Here is a 24375-nt window from a genome sequence, read left to right on the forward strand (position 1 = left end):
TGCAACTGAGATCACAAATTTTTCACTTTCGACAGTGTCTCTAGTGTTCGTAAAAATGTAGGGAGTAGACTCATTGTCTGGTCGATATTCTTCCCACTCCCATATAGTTCCATTGGCTTGTGGATAGCCTTCTTTATTCTGGTGACATTCTTTATTTAATCTAAAAAGTAATCTTCCAACAGCAGGCTTTCTTGTGGCAAATAGAAGAGTATACCAGGCACGACAAGAACCATTATGAGAGAAAGGGAGAGGTATAAACGGTGTTCCCCCCTTCTTCTGGTGCGCTGGCATCATACCACATATCCAGCAATTTGTTTCATTTGTAGCAGTGTGGGTATGATGTAGCATCTGAATGAAGGTGTTATTTACAAAGGACAAGCGGTGTTTTGATTCCTGATAGGGGAGCGTATAAAAGAAATGCTCCTCTGGCACCGGTGTAGAAACCACATATAGATCACGGGCAGGAATTACATCCTCAACAAACCACGTGATAATGGCAACAACTGCCACACTAGCAATAAATCCAAAGGCGCAGATCACTTTCTTTCTCTCCATGTTGAACAAATGTCTCGCAAATCTTCCTGAAACTAAAAAAAAGGCTGTCAGAACTCTTCCCCCAAGGCGGCTGTTGTTTTCTTCACCAACGGGCCAAGACGGGTGTCACTACTCTAATGCAAGGCTGATCCCCCCCCCCTTGCCTCATCGGCTCTCCGTTGCACCAACCAAGAGGCCGTTCTGACAGCAGTCTAAACAGCAGCAAACTTCTTCCTGGGTCGAAGGTTGTATTTTCTTACTCCAGAAGTCGTCGGGTCCGGGAAGAACTCCTCTTGCTCATCAGGTACCACAGCAGGGCCTTTCTCTGTAGTCAGGATTTCTCGATGGTCAATTAACACGGCAGGATCCACCAATCCGGGTTGCACTCTGCGACAATGAAGGGAATGAATCCAATTCTTCCGGTTGGTCACTCGGACGGCCGTTCTTGTTGCGAGCAGAACCTGCTCGGAACCGCACCATCGAGGCTCCAGGCCACTCGTCCTCTCGAACGCCTTGATGAGGACGAAGTCACCGGGTCGGAGACTATGACCCTCACCTGTGGACCGGTCAGGGAGTGCTTCTCGAACCTGTTGATGAATAGAAACCAAGTTATCAGTTAATTGTGCCAGATAGTCATTCATCAATACACAAGGTACATCATATACGGAACTTGGTTTGGGCACTCCCCAAATATTCATGGGACGACCAAACACCACCTCATACGGTGTAAGGCCGGTTCGGGAGTGTGGTACTGATCTTATTGACAACAATGCCAAAGGCAAAGCGTCGGGCCAAGTCAGAGAAGTGGAAGCCTGGATCTTTGCTAGTTTAAGCTTCAGTGTTCCATTGTAGCGTTCCACCAAGCCAGCCGACTGTGGATGGAACACTGCATGAAACTTCTGTTTTATCCCCAGACCTCTCAGAACGTACTTGATAACGTCTGCTATAAAATGAGGCCCGTTATCACTCCATAATAGTCTACAAACACCATACCTAGGGAAAAACTCCTTCAGTAGCACCTTTGCTGTAGTCATTGCAGTATTGTCCTTAGTAGGGTAGGCTTCAATCCATTTACTGAAAGCACACACCACCACCAAGACATACTTTAGATTATTACAGCGTTCAAGTTGGATATAGTCCATTTGCAGGACTTCAAAAGGTGCAGTAGGTATTTCAAATCCTCCTGCTGGAGTCCGTGTTCCTTTCCCTGGGTTGTATTTAAGACAGATCATACAGGTCTGTACCACTCTCTTGGCCGTGCTAGCAATCTCTGGATGCTCCCAAACTTGCGCAAGCAATTTCACAATCGCTGAAGCTCCAACATGTGCTAGCCCATGTGCCATTTGAACCATAGGTTGGACAAAAGCTGTGGGCAACTTCCACCTATCCATTTGTTTGTTGCGCCAACAACCTTCATCATCCAGTTCTCCATTTTCAGACCATTGCTCTCGTTCTTTATCAGAAGCAACTCTCTGTATTTCCCTCACTTCTTTCCTAGCATCATGCCATCGTTCTGCTTGTGACTTCACAACATACATTGAAGTGGAGTCAGGTCTCATTGCAGTTTCTCGTGCTACTTGGTCAGCGAAAGCATTTCCTTGCCCTACTTTGTCAATAACTTTCTTATGTGCACTGCATTTCACTATAGCTATCTTCTTAGGAAATGTCAGGGCAGTCAAAAGATTGTGCACCAATTCTCCATACATAATTTGTGTTCCGTGTGATGTCAGAAAACCTCTTTCCTTCCAGAGCAGGCCAAAGTCGTGCGCTACTCCGAAAGCATAGCGGCCATCTGTATAAATATTCACACACAACTCTGCACTAAGCTCACATGCTCGTGTCAATGCTATCAGCTCCGCTGCCTGGGCTGATTTCTGTGGTATGCGTGCTGTTTCCACGATGGTATACAAAGTAGTGATGGCATATGCTGCCGAAGTCGTACCGTCCGGTAGCTTCAGGCAGGAGCCATCCACCCATAATTCTCCATCTACATCTGAGAAAGGCGTATCCTGGAGATCGATACGACCCTTTGTCTGTTCCTCAGTCACAAAAATACAATCATGTGCTTCTTGTGCCTCAGGCTGAGTCGTCAGGAATGGTAACAATGTTGCTGGATTTAACGTAGCACATCTCCTCAATGTGATATGGGGAGCCAGCAACGTTAGTTCATATCCGGTCAGACGGGCACTTGTTAAATGCTGCGTCTTTGTTTGATTCAAAAGGGCATCAACAGCATGGGGAACCAACACTAACAGCTTGTGAGATAACACTACTCCCTCACTCTGACGTATTGACACAGCTGTCGCTGCGACCGAACGAAAACACCCCGGCAATGCCCGAGCGACAGGATCGAGCAATGCCGAGAAATATGCACACGGACGCTGCCTGTCCCCGTGCATCTGTACTAACACAGATGACGCACATCCATCTCTCTCATGTACATATAATGTGAAAAGTTTTGTGTAATCAGGAGTGCCTAACACTGGTGCTGAACAAAGGGCCTGACGTAACTGTTGGAAAGCGTTTTTACATTCATCTGTCCAAGGAAGGGGAATTGGAGTGTCTTTTGTCAATAGCGCTAACAGTGGTTTGACTATATGTGAAAACCCCAGTATCCACTGCCTACAAAAGGACGTAAGACCCAAAAATGCTCGAACATCTTTCTGTGTAGAAGGTGTTGGTGTGTCCAGGATGGCTTGGATACGATCTGATGTAAGTGCACGCCCCTCCTTAGACAAAAGGTGGCCTAGGTAGGTCACCTTAGGTCTACAGAATTGCAATTTCTTCATAGATACCTTATGATTGTGAGAAGCCAAAAAGGAAAGCAAGGACAACGTACAAGTCTCACATTGCTCAGGGGTGTCAGCAGCCAACAAAATGTCATCGACATATTGAATAAGCACTACCCCCTCAAGCAAGACAAAGGAATCCAACTGTCTTTTCAACGCCTGACTGTAGATACTAGGGCTCTCAGTATAGCCCTGTGGAATTCTACAAAATCTATACGATCGATTATTCAAAGTGAAGCCGAAAAGGTAACGGCTATCAGGGTGAATAGGGATCGAAAAGAAGGCGTTCTTCAGGTCGACAACCGAGAATGTTGTCGCTGTTGGTGGAACCAAGGTAAGGAGTGTCGTGATGTCAGAAACAACAGGGTATTGGGGCACCACTATCTTGTTCACCTCCCGCAAATCAATAATAAATCGATATACCCTAGTATCAGTGTCTTTCTTCAAGATTGGTAAAATAGGACTGTTACAAACATTGTATGGGACTTCTTCCACCACCCCCACTCGGATGAGATCCTGCACAATCTGTATGAGCGCCTCCTCACCCTCCTGTGAAATCCTATATTGAGGCAGGCGTGGTAACACAGCTCCCTCCTTCACACTAATGTGAACCGGAGGAATGACCATCTGTCCCACATCAGTGTCTGAAGTAGCCCACAACGTGTGAGGTAAAGAGGCTAATGCAGCACTTTCAGCGACCATACACACTCTCTCCTTTGCAGGGTAATTATCATTTAAAATCACGCGTACTCCTTCAGGGGAGCAGCGGATTGTGGCTCTAAAATGTTTCAGCATGTCTAGACCCACAATGTTGTCAGGCGTATTTGAGGAAAGCAAGAATGGACATGGTGCTGTAAATTTGTCGACATGAAATGCAAGGGGTTGGGATAATGGGCTAAGAGAAGGTGTTCCATCGAACCCTACAGATGTGATCGTTAAGCCAGACAGGGGAGCCCTCGGAACCAATTGTTTAGACAAAGCGCTACGAGTAGCCCCTGTATCAACCAAAAACTGATCAGTAGAACCCAAAACATGTGCTGTAACATAAGGACCCCTCTGATCTACTGGTACTTCAACTGATTCCTCCCCCCATCCTACGCAATCCTATGCATATTGGGAATCATGACTTTCGGGGTGCACATAGTCAGACATCTGATACTGATTTCGTCTATCAAAGGTATTAGACCCTCCTTGTTGTTGCTCCCTAGATTCGAATCTAGCCCTATCATTTAGGTTACCTCGTGGTCCAGAAAACCCCCCACGATTTCTCCCAAAACCTCTACCCCGTCCCATAGCCCTGTGTTCTCGCGCTAAAGGACACTCATTGGCCCAGTGGCCTCGTTGCTTACAATATGCACATTGATCTTTAGCCAAGTCTGTGCGGTTATATGTAGAATCATAAAAACCCCGACCACCTCTATTATTTCCTCTCTGGGGTGGTCCATACACTTGTGCTAACATAACTTTTGTTTTCAAATCCTTAGATTTCTTATCTTCATTACTTTTTGCTTCTAATTCCTGACGCTCGTAATACTGAGCCATTGTCAGGAGGGATGCCGGAGTCGAAGTCGTCCAGGAGCTTTCACTCGCTTTCAACCGAGCTGCTACTCCCGGTAATAAATTTGAAACATATTTGTCTACAAACAGATGTCGACCCGTGTCATCCGTCAGAGACTGACCACTAAAATCGTGAAAAGTTTCTTCAAATCGCGTAAAGAAGTCAGAAACTGATTCATCTGTCTTTTGCTTGCAAGATGCTAACATAGTCCAGTCAATCTTTTTAGGGGGAATAATCGTCTTTAATTTAATCAAAATAGCAGCAGGGAGGTCTAGAATGAGCTGGGGTGGTTTCTGCGCAGGTTTCCTAGCTCTGTCCTCCTCCTCAATGTCTTCCCATTTAGCTTTAAATGTCACTAAATCATCAATTTTCCGTACTGATCTCCACATGTCAGGGGGTAATATAAGACCAAAGAATAAATCAACGTCAGCTAATGTCATAGTACAAGAATTCAAAGCCCCCTCAACTTCCTCATAAAAGGCAGCAGGATTTTTCCGTGGGTCAGGTAACGCTTTCTTTAAGGCCATAACATCCGCTCTATTCCAAGGAGTATATACCCAATTATAGATAAAATACCCTCGGGCATCAGCTGAATCTTTATCTGAACTAGTACCCGCTCCTTTAGGAGGAACATACAAAGGCGCTGCCTCTCGCATAGGTTTAACATGCACAATATCGACCTTATCTGAAGAAAAGATAGATGATTGTTTCCCGTCGCCACTCAAACCCGTCTCTTTGTCGTCCACCGTCTTTTGTCGTTTTTCTTCTCGTAACCGAGACGCCTCATCCCGCAATACGAATAACCGTCGAACTGCATCAGCTGCCTGGGAAGGAGAAAAGAGACCTTTACGCAATTCTTTCTTATCTTGTATTATGTCATCAGGTTCAAGAACAGGAGAATATTTTCGAAAAGCCTCGACTACTTCATCAGAAAAGGTTTCAAGAAAATAAATTTTTTCCCTGTCCGGCCATTTTTCAAGAGACAACAATATTTCAGCAAGAGGAATTGTACCCTTAAGAATACGATAAGAAATTTGTCGGAGCTCCGCCATACGATCAGATGTTAGCTTAGACCGCGTGTCTACCTTATCTTTTAATGATCCAGAATCCTCATCTTCCCCTTTCGGAGCAGACGGGCCAGCATACGGAGGCGGAGAACGATCTAGTAATGAAAAATCATCATCAGAATTATTAAGGACAGGATAAAGAGGCCGACGAATGGGATATTGGCCAGATATCTGCAATCTACGTTCCTTTTCCCGTTTTTCTTCCGCGTCTTTTTGTTCACGTTGTCTCATTTCTTGCGCCTTCTCACGCACATTCTTCCTCTGCTCTTTCTCAATCAGCGCATGTTCACGTTTCTCACGCTCACGTACTTCTTTCACCCACATTCGCACACTCTCAAACATATCTTGTCTCGCTCGGCGCTTACACAGGCACTGTTCCACATACTCAATTTTGCGCACATCAAACGAACCATACAAAGGCCATCTCAACTCAGGATCCTTCTTGGTATACTTCCTCCACAATGTGCTGTACATTATAGGGGAAAGACCAAACTTAATGTACATGTCCCTATTCGGCGTCCCTTCTGGGGGAGCCGGCTGCGATTCTTCAAGACTTAACCGGTTTCCACAGCAGCACCACTTACGTAGTGCGCTAAAAGCAGACATGCTAGAAATAGTGCGAAATACGCAATATTATACAGAAAAATGGCACTTAATCGTTGCGCCGCTCACAACCATATGTTGGAGAAAAATCTCCACATTGCCTACCTATATGTGTTGCAACGCATATATACCCATATTCATAATCATAATATGATCGATCATCCAAACATCTCCATATCCATATCCATAAGCCACAGCAAGCGTATCCTAAAACTGCCTTGCTAATCACTGGCTACCATAAACACTCACAGTAATTACCATACATTGGTCCTTACCAAGCACGAGCGTCCAGATTCCACTTGCCAAGTTCCACAATTTGCTCAAACAGCTTATCCACAGCAAACCGACAGCAGAGGTCTCAGTCGAAGACCGGCGCCACCCAGATGGTCAGATCAGAAGGAAGGAAGAAATACCTCAGGATGCCAGGACTAAAGACGCCGCTGGCAGTGATCACTTCCCCGGCAGAGTTCCACTCCTTCGTCACGACCAGTCCTTCGAGCCTCCGAGTCGCCGATGAGCCCCACGTGACGGGCGCCAATTGATGAATTCAGGCCTCAGCAAGGCCCAAAGGTACCGAAAGGGTTCGCCCTTCTGTGTACAAAGTCCTTAGACTTCCAAATGAAGTTGGCAAGGAAACTGGAAATACAAAAACATAGTTTAATAAACCTTTAAAGGTGGTGATACAACCTCCACAACACTTCTACAGTATTGTACAGAGTAGCACACTGAATACAAGCACATGGCCCCTTTTATACACAGTGGAAGGGGTTCAGCTTACAGCTTAGACAGAGGTTGCAACCACGTAAGGACATTTCCAAATATATCAGTGGGTGGAGCTAACAGTATTTCTAGAACATGGGAGGGCTATTCTAATAAGGAACAACTGTTACTTCTGCTGAGCATGCGCTACACTCTCAAGAAGGACTAATAATAACAGTTGCTAGGTAGAATCCACAGTGTAACTGGCAGAGAGGTAGGACAATCAGAACATTGAGCACATGGCAATGTAGAGCATGAAAAATGGCGGACTCGAAATACAAAATGGAATCCCTATACTAGATATTTGGACTGATGCATTATGGCTTCAGCTAATGCTTAATAATACCGTTGTTTTATTTACAACACGCTGATGTCAGTTCTTTCTTTTTCCGCGCCAGCAAGCGCAGACCTGGGAAGAGCTAGTACCCCCAGTCACTGTTTGACTGAGTTTTTCGAGGCCTTTTGTCTCATCTTTTCGAGTCGATAACTCCTGGTGTTGTAGGGATGCCAGCTTCAAGAACTGTGGGGATTGTCAACGCATGATGTCGGTGACGGACCCCCCACCGCCTGTGTCTCTTCTGCCTGTGGCGCGACCACAACCCCAAGTCGTGCCCCGACTGCCGGGCCATGGCGCCGAAGACTTTGCGGAAGCTGTCCCGAAAGTTGCTGGAAGTCTGGTAGTCTGCGTCACCATCATTCCTTTGGATCTAAGTCTTCGCACTCGGGGTCAGGTAAGTCGAAGCATGCAAAAAGAAGTCGAAGAAGCATCGTCACTCTTCGACTTCCCCTCGCACGACGCGGCTAAGGGTGCGGGTGGTGCCACCCCCGCGGCTCTGGCGGAGCCTGCGACATCGACGCTGGTCTACCCACCTTTTACGGGTGCGTCGGCGACGCCTGCTCTGGTGCAAGAGTTTCTTGCTGCCATGGCCTGACTCTTTGGGCCGTCTGGCCCCGCCGGCGCACCTAAGGGCCCGCAGGCCCAACTAGGGGTCCTGCCCTTCCATCACCGGCGATACAAAAGGGGATGATGGACGGAGCGTTTGAACAAATCAAACACTCACCCCCAGTAAACTGATCTGGGTTTAATCCATCACCATTCTTTAGTTCACTCAGCCACCCCAGTTCAGACATGGCTATATGTAAATCAGTCTGACCCTGTGCCTCATGGGAACAGTCCAGCCCGAACTGCCAAGCCATGTCTTCCCTGGACCGGAAACAAGCATCTTGGGACCGGTTTCGGATTCATAATCCTCATCAGCCAGGCTATCTTGAATCCAGTGGCCAAGTGAACAAGGGACTCACGTCTGAGCATACCCTGCCACACTTAGGGCGAACAAAGCGATACAAAAGGGGATGATGGACGGAGCGTTTGAACAAATCAAACACTCACCCCCAGTCAACTGATCTGGGTTTAATCCATCACCATTCTTTAGTTCACTCAGCCACCCCAGTTCAGACATGGCTATATGCAAATCAGTCTGACCCTGTGCCTCATGGGAACAGTCCAGCCCGAACTGCCAAGCCATGTCTTCCCTGGACCGGAAACAAGCATCCTGGGACCGGTTTCGGATTCATAATCCTCATCAGCCAGGCTATCTTGAATCCAGTGGCCAAGTGAACAAGGGACTCACGTCTGAGCATACCCTGCCACACTTAGGGCGAACAAAGCGATACAAAAGGGGATGATGGACGGAGCGTTTGAACAAATCAAACACTCACCCCCAGTCAACTGATCTGGGTTTAATCCATCACCATTCTTTAGTATTCCATCACCGGCGGCTCTGACCCTGGTGTCACCGGCGGCTCCGGCCCCGATGTCGCAGGGCCCTCCGGGTTCAGACACCGGTCGACGCTGGTTGACCTGATAACACCGGCACCGTCCTCCCCGGCACCACCACTGACGTCGCTCGATCCTCTGGACGACGACGTCCCCTGGTTCAGCCTGGACACGGTGCCCATTCCGACGCTGATTGGTCCATTTTTGAACTATGTCCCTCTTCCTTATTTTCAGCCTGTTCCACAGACTTCGGAGGAAGGGAAGGACTGGGAGGGGCCTGAGGACCCTCTAGCACAGGATTGTGCTTATGATCCGGACTGGATGGAGGACGTGGGGGAAGCCAGTGGTCTTGACACCTCACCTGACCTTGGCATGCTGTCTCCTCCTACCGTGGCTACGGAGGATGGAGCCAGTTACGAAGTGGTGTTGCATAGGGCAGCCGAGGCCCTCCACCTCGTTCTCCCTACAGTGGCCATTAGGACTAACCTCCTGACAGAAGTGCTCCAGCCTGCGGCAACCTCTTTGGAGCCCTTGCTGCCTTTTAATGAAGAACTGTCTGATGTTCTTTTGGGCACCTGGTCCAGGCCCAACACAGGGGCTCCTGTGGAGAGGAACGTGGCCCGACATCATCGCCCAGCTCCGGGCGACCCCCTCTTCCTCTCCCAACGCCCCACCCCCGAGAGATTGGTTGTCCAAGCCGCTACTTCCCAGAGCGCGTTCCCTTCCGCCCCTCCGGATAGAGAATCCAAGAAGCTGGAGCAGCTTGGCAAGAAGCTGTTTTCATTTGCCAGCTTAGGGCTGCGGTCGGTGAACACTGCATGTCTCTTTGGCCGTTATTCCCACTCCCTGTGGAACATGGTTTTGCAAGTGCTGCCTAACTGTCCGGAGGAGGCCCAGACACTCCTCTCCCAAGCTATTGCGGCTGGGAGAGATGCAGCTAATTTCACCATACGTTGTGGGCTGGACACCGCCGACTCACTGGGCAGATCGATTTCCACAATGGTGGCGCTTAGGTGCCACGACTGGCTGAGAACCACTGGCTTCTCCGGGGATGTCCAGAACACTCTGATGGACATGCCCTTTGATGGCATTCGCCTCTTTGGCAGTAAAGTGGACAGTGTGTTGGAGCGCTTTAAGGACTCCCGGGCTACGGCCAAGTCCTTGGGCCTGTTGGCCACTCTGCTTTTTGCTCCTTTTGTGGCCACGGAAGGGGTGCCCCACCACGTTCGCAAAGCCACAGGCCACCGCAACAGAAACACCAGCGTGGCCGTGGATGTGGGAACCGTCAAGGCTGTTCAGGGAGCCAGCGGGCGGTCAGTCCACCTCCACCCCCACAGCATCCACTGCAAAACCTTCCTAGCCTGGTATTTCAGGCCGACCAAGCGCCAGTGGGTGGCAGAATTTGCCATCATCTCCCCAACTAGCTCAACATCATCTCGGACAAGTGAGTGCTGCAAATTGTCCGAAGGGGCTACTCCCTCCCCTTCTAGACCACCCCTCCAGCCATGCCACCTCAGTACCACCGCATGTCGGGGGATCATTTGGCATTTCTCCAGAGGGAAGTCAAGGCCCTCTTTGCCAAGGGGGCCATCGAGCACGTTCCGACGCCAGAAGTAGGTCATGGTTGCTGCTCCCACTACTTTCTGGTTCCAAAGAAGGACAACGGCCTGTGTCCTAGCTTAGACCTTCGGAATGTCAATCGCTTCCTCTGGAAGGAGAAGTTCAAGATGCTCACAGTTGCTCAGGTCTTGTCTGCTCTAGACCCGCAAGACTGGATGGTAGCATTGGACTTGCAGGACGCTTATTTTCATATCCCCGTCCTGCCGGCCCATCGGCGTTACCTGCGGTTCACGGTAGACCATAAGCACTTTCTGTTCACCGTGCTCCCCTTTGGCCTTACCAGCGCCCCTCGGGTGTTCATGAAGGTGATGGCGGTGGTCGCAGCTCATCTGCGCATATCCGGGGTTTCAGTCTTCCCCTATCTCGACGACTGGCTGTTGAAAGCGGGCTCACCCCAGGCTGTCGTCTCCCACCTCCAGACTATGGCTGACCTCCTGCATTCGCTGGGGTTCTCCATCAACGTGCCGAAGTCACACCTGACCTCTCTCAGAAGCTCCTCTTCATCGGAGCGGTTCTGGGTACAACGCAATTTCGGGTTTATCCACCCGAACAGTGATTCCCGTATATTCAGGCTATGATTCCGATCTTTCAGCCTCTATCCCGGGTTTCGGTCAGGATGACCCTCCGGCTACTGAGTCTGACGGCCTCCTGCATCCTGCTAGTGGATCATGCCAGATGGCATATGCAGGCTCTGCAGTGGGACCTGAAGTTCCAGTGGCCACAGCCGCAGGGCAATCTGTCTGATCACGTCCAGATCTCAGAGGGCACTGCACAACACTTGCAGTGGTGGCTCACGAGTCGCGATTAGGTCAATGGCAGATCCCTCTCCCTTCCCCAACTGGAACACACAGTTGTGACGGACGCGTCCCTTCTGGGATGGGGCGGCCACATGGGAGAGATTAGGATCAGAGGCCTCTCGTCTCCGGCAGGGTCCCGGCTCCATATCAACCTTCGGGAGCTTTGGCGATCCAATTTGCACTGAAGGCATTCCTTCTCTCTGTCGTGGGAGAGTAGTGCAGGTGTTCACGGACAACACCATTGCCATGTGGTATTGCAACAAACAGGGCGGGGTGGGGTCATGGTCCCTATGTCAGGAGGCTTTGCGCCTCTGGACGTGGCTGAAACATGAGGGCATATCCTTGGTGGTTCAACACCTGGCAGGTTCTCTGAACACCAGGGCGGATGAACTCAGCCATCGGTGCATGATGGATCACGAATGGCGTCTGCACTCTGACGTGGCACAAGATCCCTTTCGGCAGTGGGGAGAGCCTTGGTTAGCTCTATTCGCCACTGAAGAGAACACACAGTGTCGTCAGTTCTGTGCATTGGAATTTCCAAGGCAACGCTTTTCATCGAGAGTGCGAGTGGAGTTGCGGTCTACTATTCGCCTTTCCGCCTATACCCCTTCTACCCAGAGTGCTGAAGAAGATCAAGCACGACCGGGCTCAAGTCATTCTTGTGGCTCTGGACTGGCTCCAGACTGAGCTACTCAGCATGGCGATCTGTCCCCCGTTCCGACTGCCTCTACAGGATGATCTTCTGTTGCAGCAGCAGGGGAGGGTTCTCCACCCAAACCTGTCCAGCCTCCACCTCCTTGCATGGAGATTGAGTGGCGGCAGTTGACGTCTTCCTTCCTGCGATGTTGTCTTCACAGCCAGGCTTCCCTCCACTAAAATGGTATACGCCTGCAGGTGGAATAAGTTTGTAGCACAGCAAAGGCTGTAGATCCCCTTTTTGCCCCTCTTTCAGAGGTCCTTTTATTTCTACTCTCTTTGCCCCAGCAGCGCTCTGCTCTGGGCATTATCAAGGGCTATCTCTCGGCCATTTCAGCCTTCTTACGGGTTCCAGATCCGCCTTCCCTTTTCAAGTCCCCGGTTGTAAATAGATTCTTGAAAGGCATAACTCATCTTTTCCCTCCTGTTCCTTTCGTAATGCCTCAGTGGGACTTGAACCTAGTTCTAACTTATCTGATGTGTGCTCATTTTGAGCCACTTCACAACTGTCCTCTTCATCTTCTCACTTTAAAGACTGCTTTGCTGGTTGCCATCACCTCTGCCAGAAGAGTGAGTGAGCTCCAGGCTCTTTCTTCTAAACCTCCTTTTCTCTCTGTCCATCCGGACAAAGTTTTGCTAAGGACTTGTCCCTCTTTTCTACCAAAGGTTGTCACCGCCTTTCACGTTGGGCAGACCATCACTTTGCTCACCTTCTTTCCGCCTCTGCATCCCTCTAAAGAGGAAGAGAGGCTCCACCGTCGAAACGTCGACGACCATTTTTTCCTTGCGCCTGGACCACTCTCTGTATACACCAATTTCCAAATCAGTGAATTAAGAATTTATTTCTGATGTAAATCAATGATGTTGAATTGATATTACAAAAGTCCAGTGGCCAGGTGCTCTTAGAACTGGGAATGTATGACCAGTTTTTATAAAAACCATTGTAAATATTCTCTTCATGTCACCTTTTTGATGCTTTCACATCACCTCTTCATATCACCTAAGCACCCTTTGCACATTCCTGGACACACTATGCTCTTTTTGTACCGATAATTGTTAAAATTGAAAAAGTTTAAGCAACAGATAATTGATTTAACAGGAGGGAGTGACTTAATAAACTCCACCTCTGAAAGAGAATTTTTTGGTCAGTTGTTGCATATATCTAAAAGTCAACACCTTGATTCATGCGATATGAACTTACTGTTTAGGGGTTCAAAAAAGTGTAAATATTGATTGTAAGTGTGAATTTGTTTTATATGTGATAGTTAGTCTTGGACGATTGTTTTTGATACCATATAGAACCCAGGTCCTTGACCAGATACTGGGTCACCACATTCTTTATAATGTTAAAGTTTTAAGGCTTTTCTCTGTTCCTGCAAATATATTTTGCCAAACTAACGTGTTGGATTTAACTTTGTGTAGGTTGCTTCGATTCCTTGCTGGCAGTTTATTGGCTGGATTGCTCAGATGATGGCGATGCTTGACAAAAAGCAGGCAGTGGCCGTGCAGCACATTGTCGAAGAGATTGCAGACCTCTACCCACAGGCTCTTGTATATCCATTCATGATTAGCAGCGAAAATTATACCTTTGAAGAGAGTGCAGTTGGACACAAAAATAAAGAATTTGTATTAAGGTATTACAACAACGCGTTAGTTGTTTTAAATAAAGTAATGGGAAGTATATAGTTGAAAGTTACTTTTATTGGCGGCCTTTTTTATTTCATATTCAGAAAATGTTTAGAAAAGAGCCAATATGTAGTTTAAAGCACATTTAGTTCCTTGAAGCTGGAACATATATTGCACAAGAAAGAGTAAAAAGACAAATGACTCAAAAAAGTACTTAAAACAGATCGATTCAGTGGTACTTAACCTTTTGATTTCAAATCCAACTAAATCACACTGGAAGCCAGGGAGCCATTTGTTCAATTTGAACCTCCAATATAATGCACAAACAAGTGCACACTATATGAGCTCAGAATATCTTCTTTCCTCTGCAATCACGTGTTTAATTCCTCGTTTTTCATCTGAGACAGTAGCTCGGCAAAACGCTACCACTCTATCATACTGCTTCTGACTACTGCGCTTTTAATATTCTGTAGCACCTGAGGCGGAAGCCGGGTGATAGCCTGTTCGTGTTTTTAAAATATTTTGTGTTACCATTGCTTTCTGATTTGCAGCGTAATTTGTGTTTTAATATTTCCCTATTGTTGAACCACATACCGCATTGCCTGTGCGTGTCCCTCCGAGCTCACAGACGACTAGGTGCTGTGCCCGGAGACGCGGGATCAGCCCCCTCAGATTGCAGGTCAGAACTACAAGTCCCAGCGCTCTCGCGCCTTAGAAGGGACTACAAAGGGAGGAGGTGTATTGGGAGTCGCGAGATTCCTCGTTTTCATCTGAGACAGTAGCTTGGCAAAACGCTACCACTCTATCATACTGCCTCTGACTACTGCGCTTTTAATATTCTGTAGCACCTGAGGCGGAAGCCGGGTGATAGCCTGTTCGTGTTTTTAAAATATTTTGTGTTAACATTGCTTTCTGATTTGCGGCGTAATTTGTGTTTTAATATTGCCCTATTGTTGAACCACATACCGCATTGCCTGTGCGTGTCCCTCCGAGCTCACAGACGACTAGGTGCTGTGGCCGGAGACGCAGGATCAGCCCCCTCAGATTGCAGGTCAGAACTACAAGTCACAGCGCTCTCGCGCCTTAGAAGGGACTACAAAGGAAGATGGCTATCGCTTCGCGCAGCGAACGCGAGCAGCGAGCGCCCCATAGTCGCGCCGGAGTCGAGCCAGAGTCCGGCCCGTCTGCGCTCGTCCGCGCAGAGGACGGGCAGAGGGCCACCCTCTATACTCGGGTAAACAGCCTACCTAGAGAAAAAATCCTAGCTTTGAATAAATGTGCCCATATCAACTGTAAAAACGTGGTCAACATTGATAAGTGGGTTGGCCCCACTAGCTGCTATGCCTGTAGGATCACGTTAGAACCATACCTTCCTAATGTGACGAAAGAGAAACCCAAGCTCTTTAAATGTGGCTTGATTAATGCACGCTCCATGTGCAAGAACTCTCTTCACATATTTGACCTGGTCACTGAAAACAAGCTGGATTGCCTATTCATAACTGAAACGTGGCTTCGAGAGTGGTCTAATCCAGACATAGTGCATGCCCTACCCCCTGGCTTTTCTCTCTGTAGACAAGATCGTATTAAGCAGCGGGGGGTGGCTTAGCTATCATCTATAGGGACATGTTTAAATGCTCTATTAGGGAGCTTCCTGATATTAAAGGAGCTGAGAGCCTGAACTTCTGTATACAAGTGCATGACACCTTTACTTTTTCTGGAGCACTATTGTACCGACCTCCCGGCCAAACTACACAGTTTCTTGCCAGTGTTGGGGAAGTGCTAGGTGACTTAATTCTCAGATATGCAAATTTTACTATTATTGGAGATCTGAATCTCCATTTAGATGACCCCAATGATTATTATGCCTCTAATTTCAAAGAAACTCTGCAGGTTCTGGGATTATCACTCGGGACATCAGGAGCAACTCACAATGCGGGGCACTCCTTGGACTGTATTGGTTCCAATCTGGAATTGATGATGGTAAATGATCCCCTACCACAGACGTGGACGGACCACTATTTTATTGAATTTAATATTGAAATCAATGGGAACAAGATGATGGCAAAGGAAGTAGTGAATAAAGGGAAAACCCTCCCTAGTTGGGGGAAAATTATGGAACATCCCGATCTTGGTAGTTGGGCCAAGGAGAGCGTTCCTGTTCTCTCAGGGGATACCACCTTAGACTACCTGAGGTTTGAAAGTTGGATGACAAGCATTGGAAATAAAATTAGAAACCCGGATAGATCTAGCGGTTGTACAAAAAAAAGGAGAGTCTCCGCTCCTTGGTTCCATGACAAATTAAAAGAACAATTGACGGAAGTCAAACTCCTAGAGCGTAAATGGCGACGGAGCTATGAGAATGATGCTAAGGAGACATTTAAGAATGCCAGGAGATCATACCATGCCTCCATTAAAGCGGCAAAGATGAAGTATTTTACCTGTCGCATTGAAGCATCTAATAACAAACAAAAGAAGTTTTTTAAATTGTTAATAGCTTCACTAAACCTAAAATTCTTAACCAAGAGATTACCCCGTCTCAAACCTTATGCAATGACATTGCCAACTACTTCACCCAGAAAATAGATACACTCACAAAAAATGTTCCCCAAGTTGAGGAAGAAGTGTCTAGAAAGGAAACTGATATTAATCCTATCTATCCCAGATGGGAGCGCTTTGGTTACATCAGTCTAGAAGATTCTTTGCAGGGCATCTCTGCGCTCAAATCGGGATCCCCTTTTGACCCCTGTCCCCCCACATTGCTTAAATCTATAATACAGGAGGTCAATCCGTGTATTAATTCCATCATTAACTCGTCCCTCCAATCAGGGGAGATTCCCCTAACTTGGAAGGTCGCGGCAGTCAGGCCATTACAGAAAAAGATGCTTCAGGACCCTACAACTTTGTCCAATCTACGCCCCATCTCTCTTCTTCCTGCCGTTTGCAAGATCACAGAATCATGTGTCAATAAACAACTGATGACATATCTTGAAGAAAACGAAATTCTTCACCCCTGTCAAGCGGGTTTCAGAACTCATCACTCCACCGAAACTGCACTTTTGTCATCTGCTGAAACCATTCGCGCTGCATTGGATCAGGGCAAGCTGGCTGTCCTGATCCTATTAGATCTCTCTGCAGCATTCGACACGGTATCCCATGCTATCCTTTTACATCGCCTGGCCAATGCAGGCATAGCAGGAACCGTGTTCGAATGGTTCAAAAACTATCTGGCACACAGGCGCCAGATCGTTATGCTGGGCGATTTTTGTTCGGAAGAAAAAATTATAACATCTGGGGTGCCGCAGGGCTCTAGTTTGAGCCCCACTTTATTCAATCTTTATATGGTCCCCCTACTAAAATTAATTTCTTCCTTTAATATCAATACTATCGCCTATGCTGATGACACTCAGCTGGTTCTGACCCTTGATAAGAATCAATCTAATGCAGAACTGATACTGAAAGAATGCCTATCAGCTACTTTTCAATGGATGACACAAAATCATCTGAAATGCAATTCGGCAAAAACAGAGATTGTCCCGTTCGGTCCGAACAACGACTTTTCTCCACAACATTGGTGGCCAGAAAAAGTAGAGGCTCCCCCTAAGACTATCAATGTAGCTCGTAACTTGGGCATTAAGTTCGACAATACTTTGTCTTTCAATCAGCAAGCAAAAGAAGTGGCAGGGACATGCTTTGGCATCATCAGGAGTCTTAGGAAGTTCTTTGATCTTCTTCCCCTGAGTGCCAGACGGACCGTTGCGGTAGCTCTAATAACATCCAGGTTGGACTATTGCAACAGTCTGTATGCAGGGCTAAATAAGGCAGCCCTGCACAGACTCCAAGTGGTCCAACATGCAGCCGCTAGGCTGCTCCTTAGACTGCCTAGAAAATCCTCGGCTTCCACAGCTCTGGATACCCTGCACTGGCTCCCAGTACATAAACGCATCCTGTTTAAGGTTCTCACCATCACATATAGAGCCTTTCACCATCAAGGCCCACTGTATTTGCGCAAGTACTTCAGACAATATCATCTGTCACGGACTCTTAGATCGGCCACAGCAAACTTGCTCCATGTCCCTAGGTTTAAAAGGACGACTGGAGGTGGCAAATCCATTGCCGTGATTGGCGCGAGAGTATGGAATATTCTACATCCATCCTTACGTCAATCTGTTTCAGAGCAAAATTTCAGAAAATTATTAAAAACATGGATCTACTCCCAACCTGACTCTGGATGCATGGCGCTTCTCTAAGCTCTCCCTGTAAACAGGTAGTTCGGCCACAACACTCTTCTGCCATTTTACTACCAGGAATCTAAGCGCCAAGATACTCCTTGGAGTGGTAGTGCGCTATACAAATGCCATTTCACTTCACTTCACTTTAAATATGAGATCGACTACTTGAGCCCTCAGTAGAAGTGATGGGACAGAATAAGCAACTGGATTGACAATGGCCTCGGACAGACACAGGACAGCAGTGAAGTTTGGTATAGACAAAGCTGGAGTTCATTCTTTTCAAAAGGTGACAAATACAGTGGTTGTATAAAGGCTAGCAGACCAGGTGCTATTAGGGCGCAGTGTGTGCCGCCGACTGGGAAATGGTACTCTGCCTGTGGAAGTATTTAACCCCCCCCCCCCCCCCCCCCCACCCCCCGAGAAGTGCAGGCATGTCCCCTTTCCTATGTAACAAGTTTAGGTGTTTTGAGGTCGTTCTCAAATGGCTGCCCATGCAAAGCACTGAATATGAGCAGGCATAGCTGGGAAGGGCATTTTTGGTAGTTTACCATGCATACACACATATATCTCTGGGCGTGTAGAGCACTCTATCTCCAAGAGTGCAGATGCTATGATTTTCCATTTCTAGGTCTGGTCGAATTGTGTATGTGTGTAAATGCAAACTGTCACTGCTCAATCCCACCTGCTTGTCTTCAACTGCTAATCAGCTTCTGACTAAAACTTTTTTTAAATGCTCATGGTTATTACATATTGTTATTGATTTTTATAAATCTATAGGCCAAATACATTAGGGAGGCAATACAGTAGACATCAAGTTATTATTGTTACCAAGTAAGGGAACCACTTGTATACAATTATTTTGCTCAAAAACACACAAGATTACAAATGGAAATAATGGTTAGAGGTTCTATTGGTCTGCGGATATCCTGAATTGGGGCACAAAAATAACTGGAATCCAGGCCACAGCTTAGGAACCTCTGGATTAATTGATATCCTTTTTGATACGTTTATCAAATATCAATTAAATTCATGTTAGAATTGGGGTTCTCTGGTTGGCACAGGTAGGTACTTGTGACAAGCAATCCTCTCCTCTAGTCAGGGCAAGGGAATTACTCTCTCAAAATAACCCCTTCTCACCCTCTAGGCGGCGTGGCGTGAGCAGTCAAGGCTCATTTCAGAGGCGATGCAAGTTAAGCAGTTGTGACCACATACAGTAACCCAGCCACAACACTACAAATGGACACCACACAGGTTTTATATCAAAAATAAGTATACTTTATATAGAGTTATCACAAGACCAATAAACGACAAAAAGAATCCACAGTACTATTAAGTTTCAAGAGTTAAAGGTTAAAAGGGCTTAATTCAACGTTCTGTGCGAGTCTGTTGCCTTGTCCGGTTACAACGTTGCTGAAAAGAACACAGAGTCTAACAAATCCAGCGGACCGCGGCCGTCCGGTCCCACTCAAATGTCGACAGACTCAGTCACAGTACCTTTTCCTTGAGGCGGCCGGCACGGATGTGCAAGCCGGTTCCGGAGTTCGTCATGGTGTAGAAAAAGAAAATGCTGCGGGTCACGGTGTCCTTCCGGTCGCGGTGCAGGCTACGGCTCGTTGACTGCGTCGAGACAGAGTCGGTGAGCTCAGAGCTTGCGTTGTTCGAGGCGGACGTTGCTCGTTGCGGTGCTTCCAGTTTTACGGTGCGGCGACAGAGCCGGAGTTTAGGAGTTGGCGTCGGTCAGTCCGGATAGCGGTGCGAGTCGTGCAGTGCGTCGCGAAGCATGCGAGGCGGTGCCCAACTCCAGTGCGATCACAGGACTCGAAGTCAGGAGCAGTGACCGCGTCGGTCAGACCAGTTCGATTCAGTGTAGCGAGGTGTTGCACGTCGCGGTATACTTCCAGTCGCAGTGCAGGCTACGGCTCGTCGACGGCGTCAGGACGGAGTCGGTGAACGCAAAGCTTGCGTTGTTCGAGGCGGACGTTGCTTGGTGCGGTGCCTACAGGACACCGGGCCGGACGTGAGAGTCGGTCACAGCTCCCTGCCTCTGTAGCCACTTGTTTCCAGCAGCAATTCACAAAGGCTGTTGAAGTCCACTGGTCCTGGGACTTCGGTTAGGGGGCAAGCTCTCTTCCAAACCCATGGAGATCTTTGCACAAGTTGAAAGAAAAGTCCAAAGTTCTTTCTCCTCTCTTTGGCAGTCCGGCAACCCCTGCAGGCCAATCCCCTAAGCAGCAATTCAGCTTGGGAATAGTCTCTCCTCAGTTTCCTCAGGTTCCTTCTCCTCAGCAGAGGTTTCGTCTTGTAAGTCCAGAAGTGATCTAATTTCATGGGATCAGGGTCCCAATACTTATACCCCTAAATCCTATGTTCTCTGAGGAGAGAGGGACCTGTTCCCAGTTCAAGCCAGTTCTGAAGTACTCTGTTTACCTGACCTCTCCTTTCCTTTCACCACGCAGGGCAGGCACATCAGATGCCCCACAGGAGGTGGAGCCAGCATTGTGGAAGGCAAGTCCAGTCCAGGAGCACTTTGTTGACAGTCTTCCTTTGTTTCTTTCAGTGTGCAGGGCAGAGACATCAGACGCACCACAGGGGGTGGAGCCAGCACTGTGGGGGGCGGGTGCAGTCCTATTCATATCCCAGGTGCAACTCCTCCCTCCCATCTAGATGCATATCTCCCTAATCACCACCGGGCTGACTCATTCTGTCTCCTGGAATCCCCCAGCCTTGTCACTCAAACTCCAGACAAAGGAATACACAACCTTGCAGAGGCAGGCTTACATAGTTAGGCAAAAAAATACCTACTTTCTAAAAGTGGTATTTGCAAACACAGAATATTAAAATTAACTTCACTAAAAGATGTATCTTATCATTCTGAGTCCAGGCATACTAAACTCGAATTTCTACCGTGTTCTCTGAGCCTGCTAGGACTATAAACATGTAACAACCCAGCAGCCCATTCTAGCCTATGGAGAACAGGTAGCCTTGCAATAGTGAAAAACGAAAATGGCTGTAATTCACTATTAGGACATGCCACACACGTCAGGGCTTGTCCTACCTTATACTTAGAATGCACCCTGCCCTTGAGCCTACCATAGGGGTGACTAATAGGAAGACAACGGAAGGTTTAGGGACTGGCAAGTGGGTGCACTTGCCTAGTCAGCCTGACAGTACCAGACTGCATGCAGGCTCTGCAATGGCAGACCTTAGGCACATTTTACACGGCCACTTCTGTGGGTGGCAAAACCAGTGCTGCAAGCCCACTAGCAGCATTTGGATTTACATGCCCTGGGCACACTCAGTGCACTGTACTAGGGTCTGACAAGTAAACCAAATAGTCAATCATGGAATCACTAATTACTACATCAATTTACAATAGGGAGAGCCTATGCACTTTAGCACTGATCAGCAGTGGTAAAGTGCCCAGAGTCATAAAATAGCCAACAACAGGTCAGAAAAAAGATAGGAGGGAGGCAAATATTTCAGGGATGACCCTGCAAAAAGGGCCAAGTCCATCAATTCACAATTGTAAATTGTGGTTGTAATAAAAAAAATAATCCCAACAAGTCATAGAAATTGCTTTCCTGTATTGGAATGCTTCATGAGAGCCATCTTATTGCTTGAACTTTTTTGCCTTTGACAACCGACTATACCACCAAGTCCAGGGCACCAGCATGGGCAGCACTTTTGCGCCGAGCCTGGCGTGTCTCTATATGGCCAACTTCGAAGCAGATCACATCCTTAACACAACTAACCCCTTTGAAAGCAACATTTTTTTGTGGCATCGGTACATCAACGACATTATTATTTTTTGGAAAGGGGACAAGGATGAATGTCGCTCATTCTTTGACTGGATCAACAGGATTGACCCACTCCTAAAATTCACGGGTACATTGTCACGTGATTCCATCCCCTTCTTAGATCTTCTGATCTCTTAGCAAGAAGGCACACTTAAAACTACATACTATCAGAAGCCCACAGATAGGAATAGTCTCCTCCTCTATCACAGCCATCATCCCAAAGCACTTCGGGATAACCTCCCTGTGGGACAATTCCTTCGTCTCCGGAGGAATTGTAATGCACTGACCAAATATGAGGACCAGGCTACCACTCTTTCAGAGAATCTGATGGCGAGACAATACCCCAAAAGAATCATAAAACACGCATGGATGAGAAACAGAAATAACCCAAGAGAGTCTCTCCTTGAAACTAAGGACAAAACCATGACTGACACTTTAACCTGTGTCACATCATTCACCCCTACTTCCAACAGAATCCCAAAAATTGTAAAAAAAAAAAAAAAAGCACTGGAAAATTTGAAAACTGGCACTTTCAATCCTGGCCCTACACCCTTATTCGCCTTCAAAAGAACACAGAACTTGAGACATCCTCGTACATTCGCACCCTAACAACCCCATCCATCCACAACCCACACTGTGGACACTGCCCTCAGTAGTGGGTCATTTTCCCTGCACAGGATGCTCCGCCTGCCCACAAACAAAACCTACAAAAGAACTAGACCTAGGGCTTGGGAGACCTTGGCAACAGAGATGCCATACCAAATACAACACGAAGAACTGCTTTACATGATCACATGCCCCTGCGGTTCCCAGTATATAGGAATGACAGACCAATCAAAGTACGGATAGGTGAACATAAAAGTACTATCCGGTGTAAAAAATCCATTACCAGATCACAGAGACACTTCTTAGAGCACAATCATTCCCCAGACAGTTTACAGTGGACAATTATTGAGTCCAACCCCAACTGGACAGCCCCGCACTGTTTGGACAACAACAACGCTGGGTATTCAGGCTCAAAAGCAATGTTGGTGGGTTGAACGATGACACTCTTTGTGGAGTAGTGTGGCTCACTGGTTAGAGGCGGCAGGCCTGAGAGCAGAAGTCAGCCTGGGACCAGGGTTCAATTCCCGACGCGGCAGGGTCATGGATCTTGGTCAGCGGACTCGATAATTCTCGCTTCGGTGCTTACTCTAATCAGGGGTTCCACTCGGCAACTCTGGGCATTAGCTTGCCTAATCTCCACAACGGCCCCACCAATTCCGGGGATGCCTGGCTCCACCTTGGGGACTCCCAGCAAGGGACCATCCCACAGGGAAAGCCAGGACGGGTTCCCCAGAGTTATACAGCGCCGGGACGCCCCGTTGCTGGGGCAGCTGTGCGCTTTACAAGTATACTACATTTACATTTACATTTACATACCCTGGGCTGAATTGATACCTTGAAAGCATATTCCCATTCCTGTATCTATCTCTGTATGTGCCCAACCTCTCTTCCAATACAAGATGAGTCTCCCGCACACCCATCGAGCCCACATTACATCCAGAGCATCCATCAGTTCTCACTGCACACGCCCATATGTAGGTGGCCTTATGGGAGGTTGACCAGGTATGCACAGTACGATACACGCAAGTAGGTTCCAGTAACAGGGGGATCCACACACAGGACACCTGACAAGTCTGTCTAGCGCAGTTGACTATGTCTGTGATGGACGTCTTGCCTACACCATTAGGGCCAGGTACCATCCTATGGCCTAGGATTACATTCCACTAAATAAGTTGAGGTGGCACTTCAACTTTCTTGTACATCACACCTCCCGGACAATGCATCTTATCCCCGGTTAGCAGGACACCGGCCAGCTCTACCAAGCCACAGTAGACGGCATCACATCATCGCCCCTGTTTCGTCCTTAGATATCATTCATCACCCCTGATTTAGCAAGGCAACTAAGGAAGAACCATTACCCTCCCGCACCGACATTCATTAATTAAGCATGGCCACCCACATACCTGGCTTTCTCTCGAGTCTCATCATGAACATAGTTACCTCATGTCGTGTGAGCAATCCAACGCCCTCCACATATACATGCCCCTTCCCTGCCCACCCGGGCCTTACCACATCTTCCCGTACAGTATGCCGGTGATTTTAAGGACTTAGCCATCTCCCTGTTAACTTTGTCATCAATGTACGGGCTCACAATGCATACTGGTAACCCTCTCTAAGATGGCGGTGGCAATTACCCCCCTCCCCCTGCCCCCTCCCCCCCCCAGTGCCCGAGCTTCTGCAACCGCCGCAAGCTATGACATAGTCCGCCAATTATTTCTATGGAGGCTGCGTCTTACTCAGCACTTGTGGACTGGGCAGGCTGTTAGGTCCCCAGCATCGGTTGGCGGTTGGAAAGTAAGTTGGCTACGGTATACCAGTACCATGAGGTATGTGACTAGGAAACTGTGTCGCCGATAGATAACGCTGTATTTCCGCTGTGTTTGCTTCTTCCCCCGTCTCACCTCCCGTCAGCTCTCT

General features: G+C 47.8%; 1 protein-coding gene across 1 annotated transcript in view; it reads left to right on the top strand.

Annotated features, from left to right (window-relative positions):
* The window catches only part of PRKDC (protein kinase, DNA-activated, catalytic subunit), a 3158350-nt gene that overhangs the window by 2460121 nt on the left and 673854 nt on the right, over positions 1 to 24375 (top strand). The window contains exon 74 of the mRNA XM_078687323.1: positions 13623 to 13834. Coding sequence (XP_078543449.1) covers positions 13623 to 13834 — 212 coding nt within the window. The remainder of the gene's footprint in view (positions 1 to 13622; positions 13835 to 24375) is intronic.

The sequence above is a fragment of the Lissotriton helveticus genome, chromosome 4_1, assembly GCF_964261635.1.
Source record: "Lissotriton helveticus chromosome 4_1, aLisHel1.1, whole genome shotgun sequence".
Classification (NCBI taxonomy): domain Eukaryota; kingdom Metazoa; phylum Chordata; class Amphibia; order Caudata; family Salamandridae; genus Lissotriton; species Lissotriton helveticus.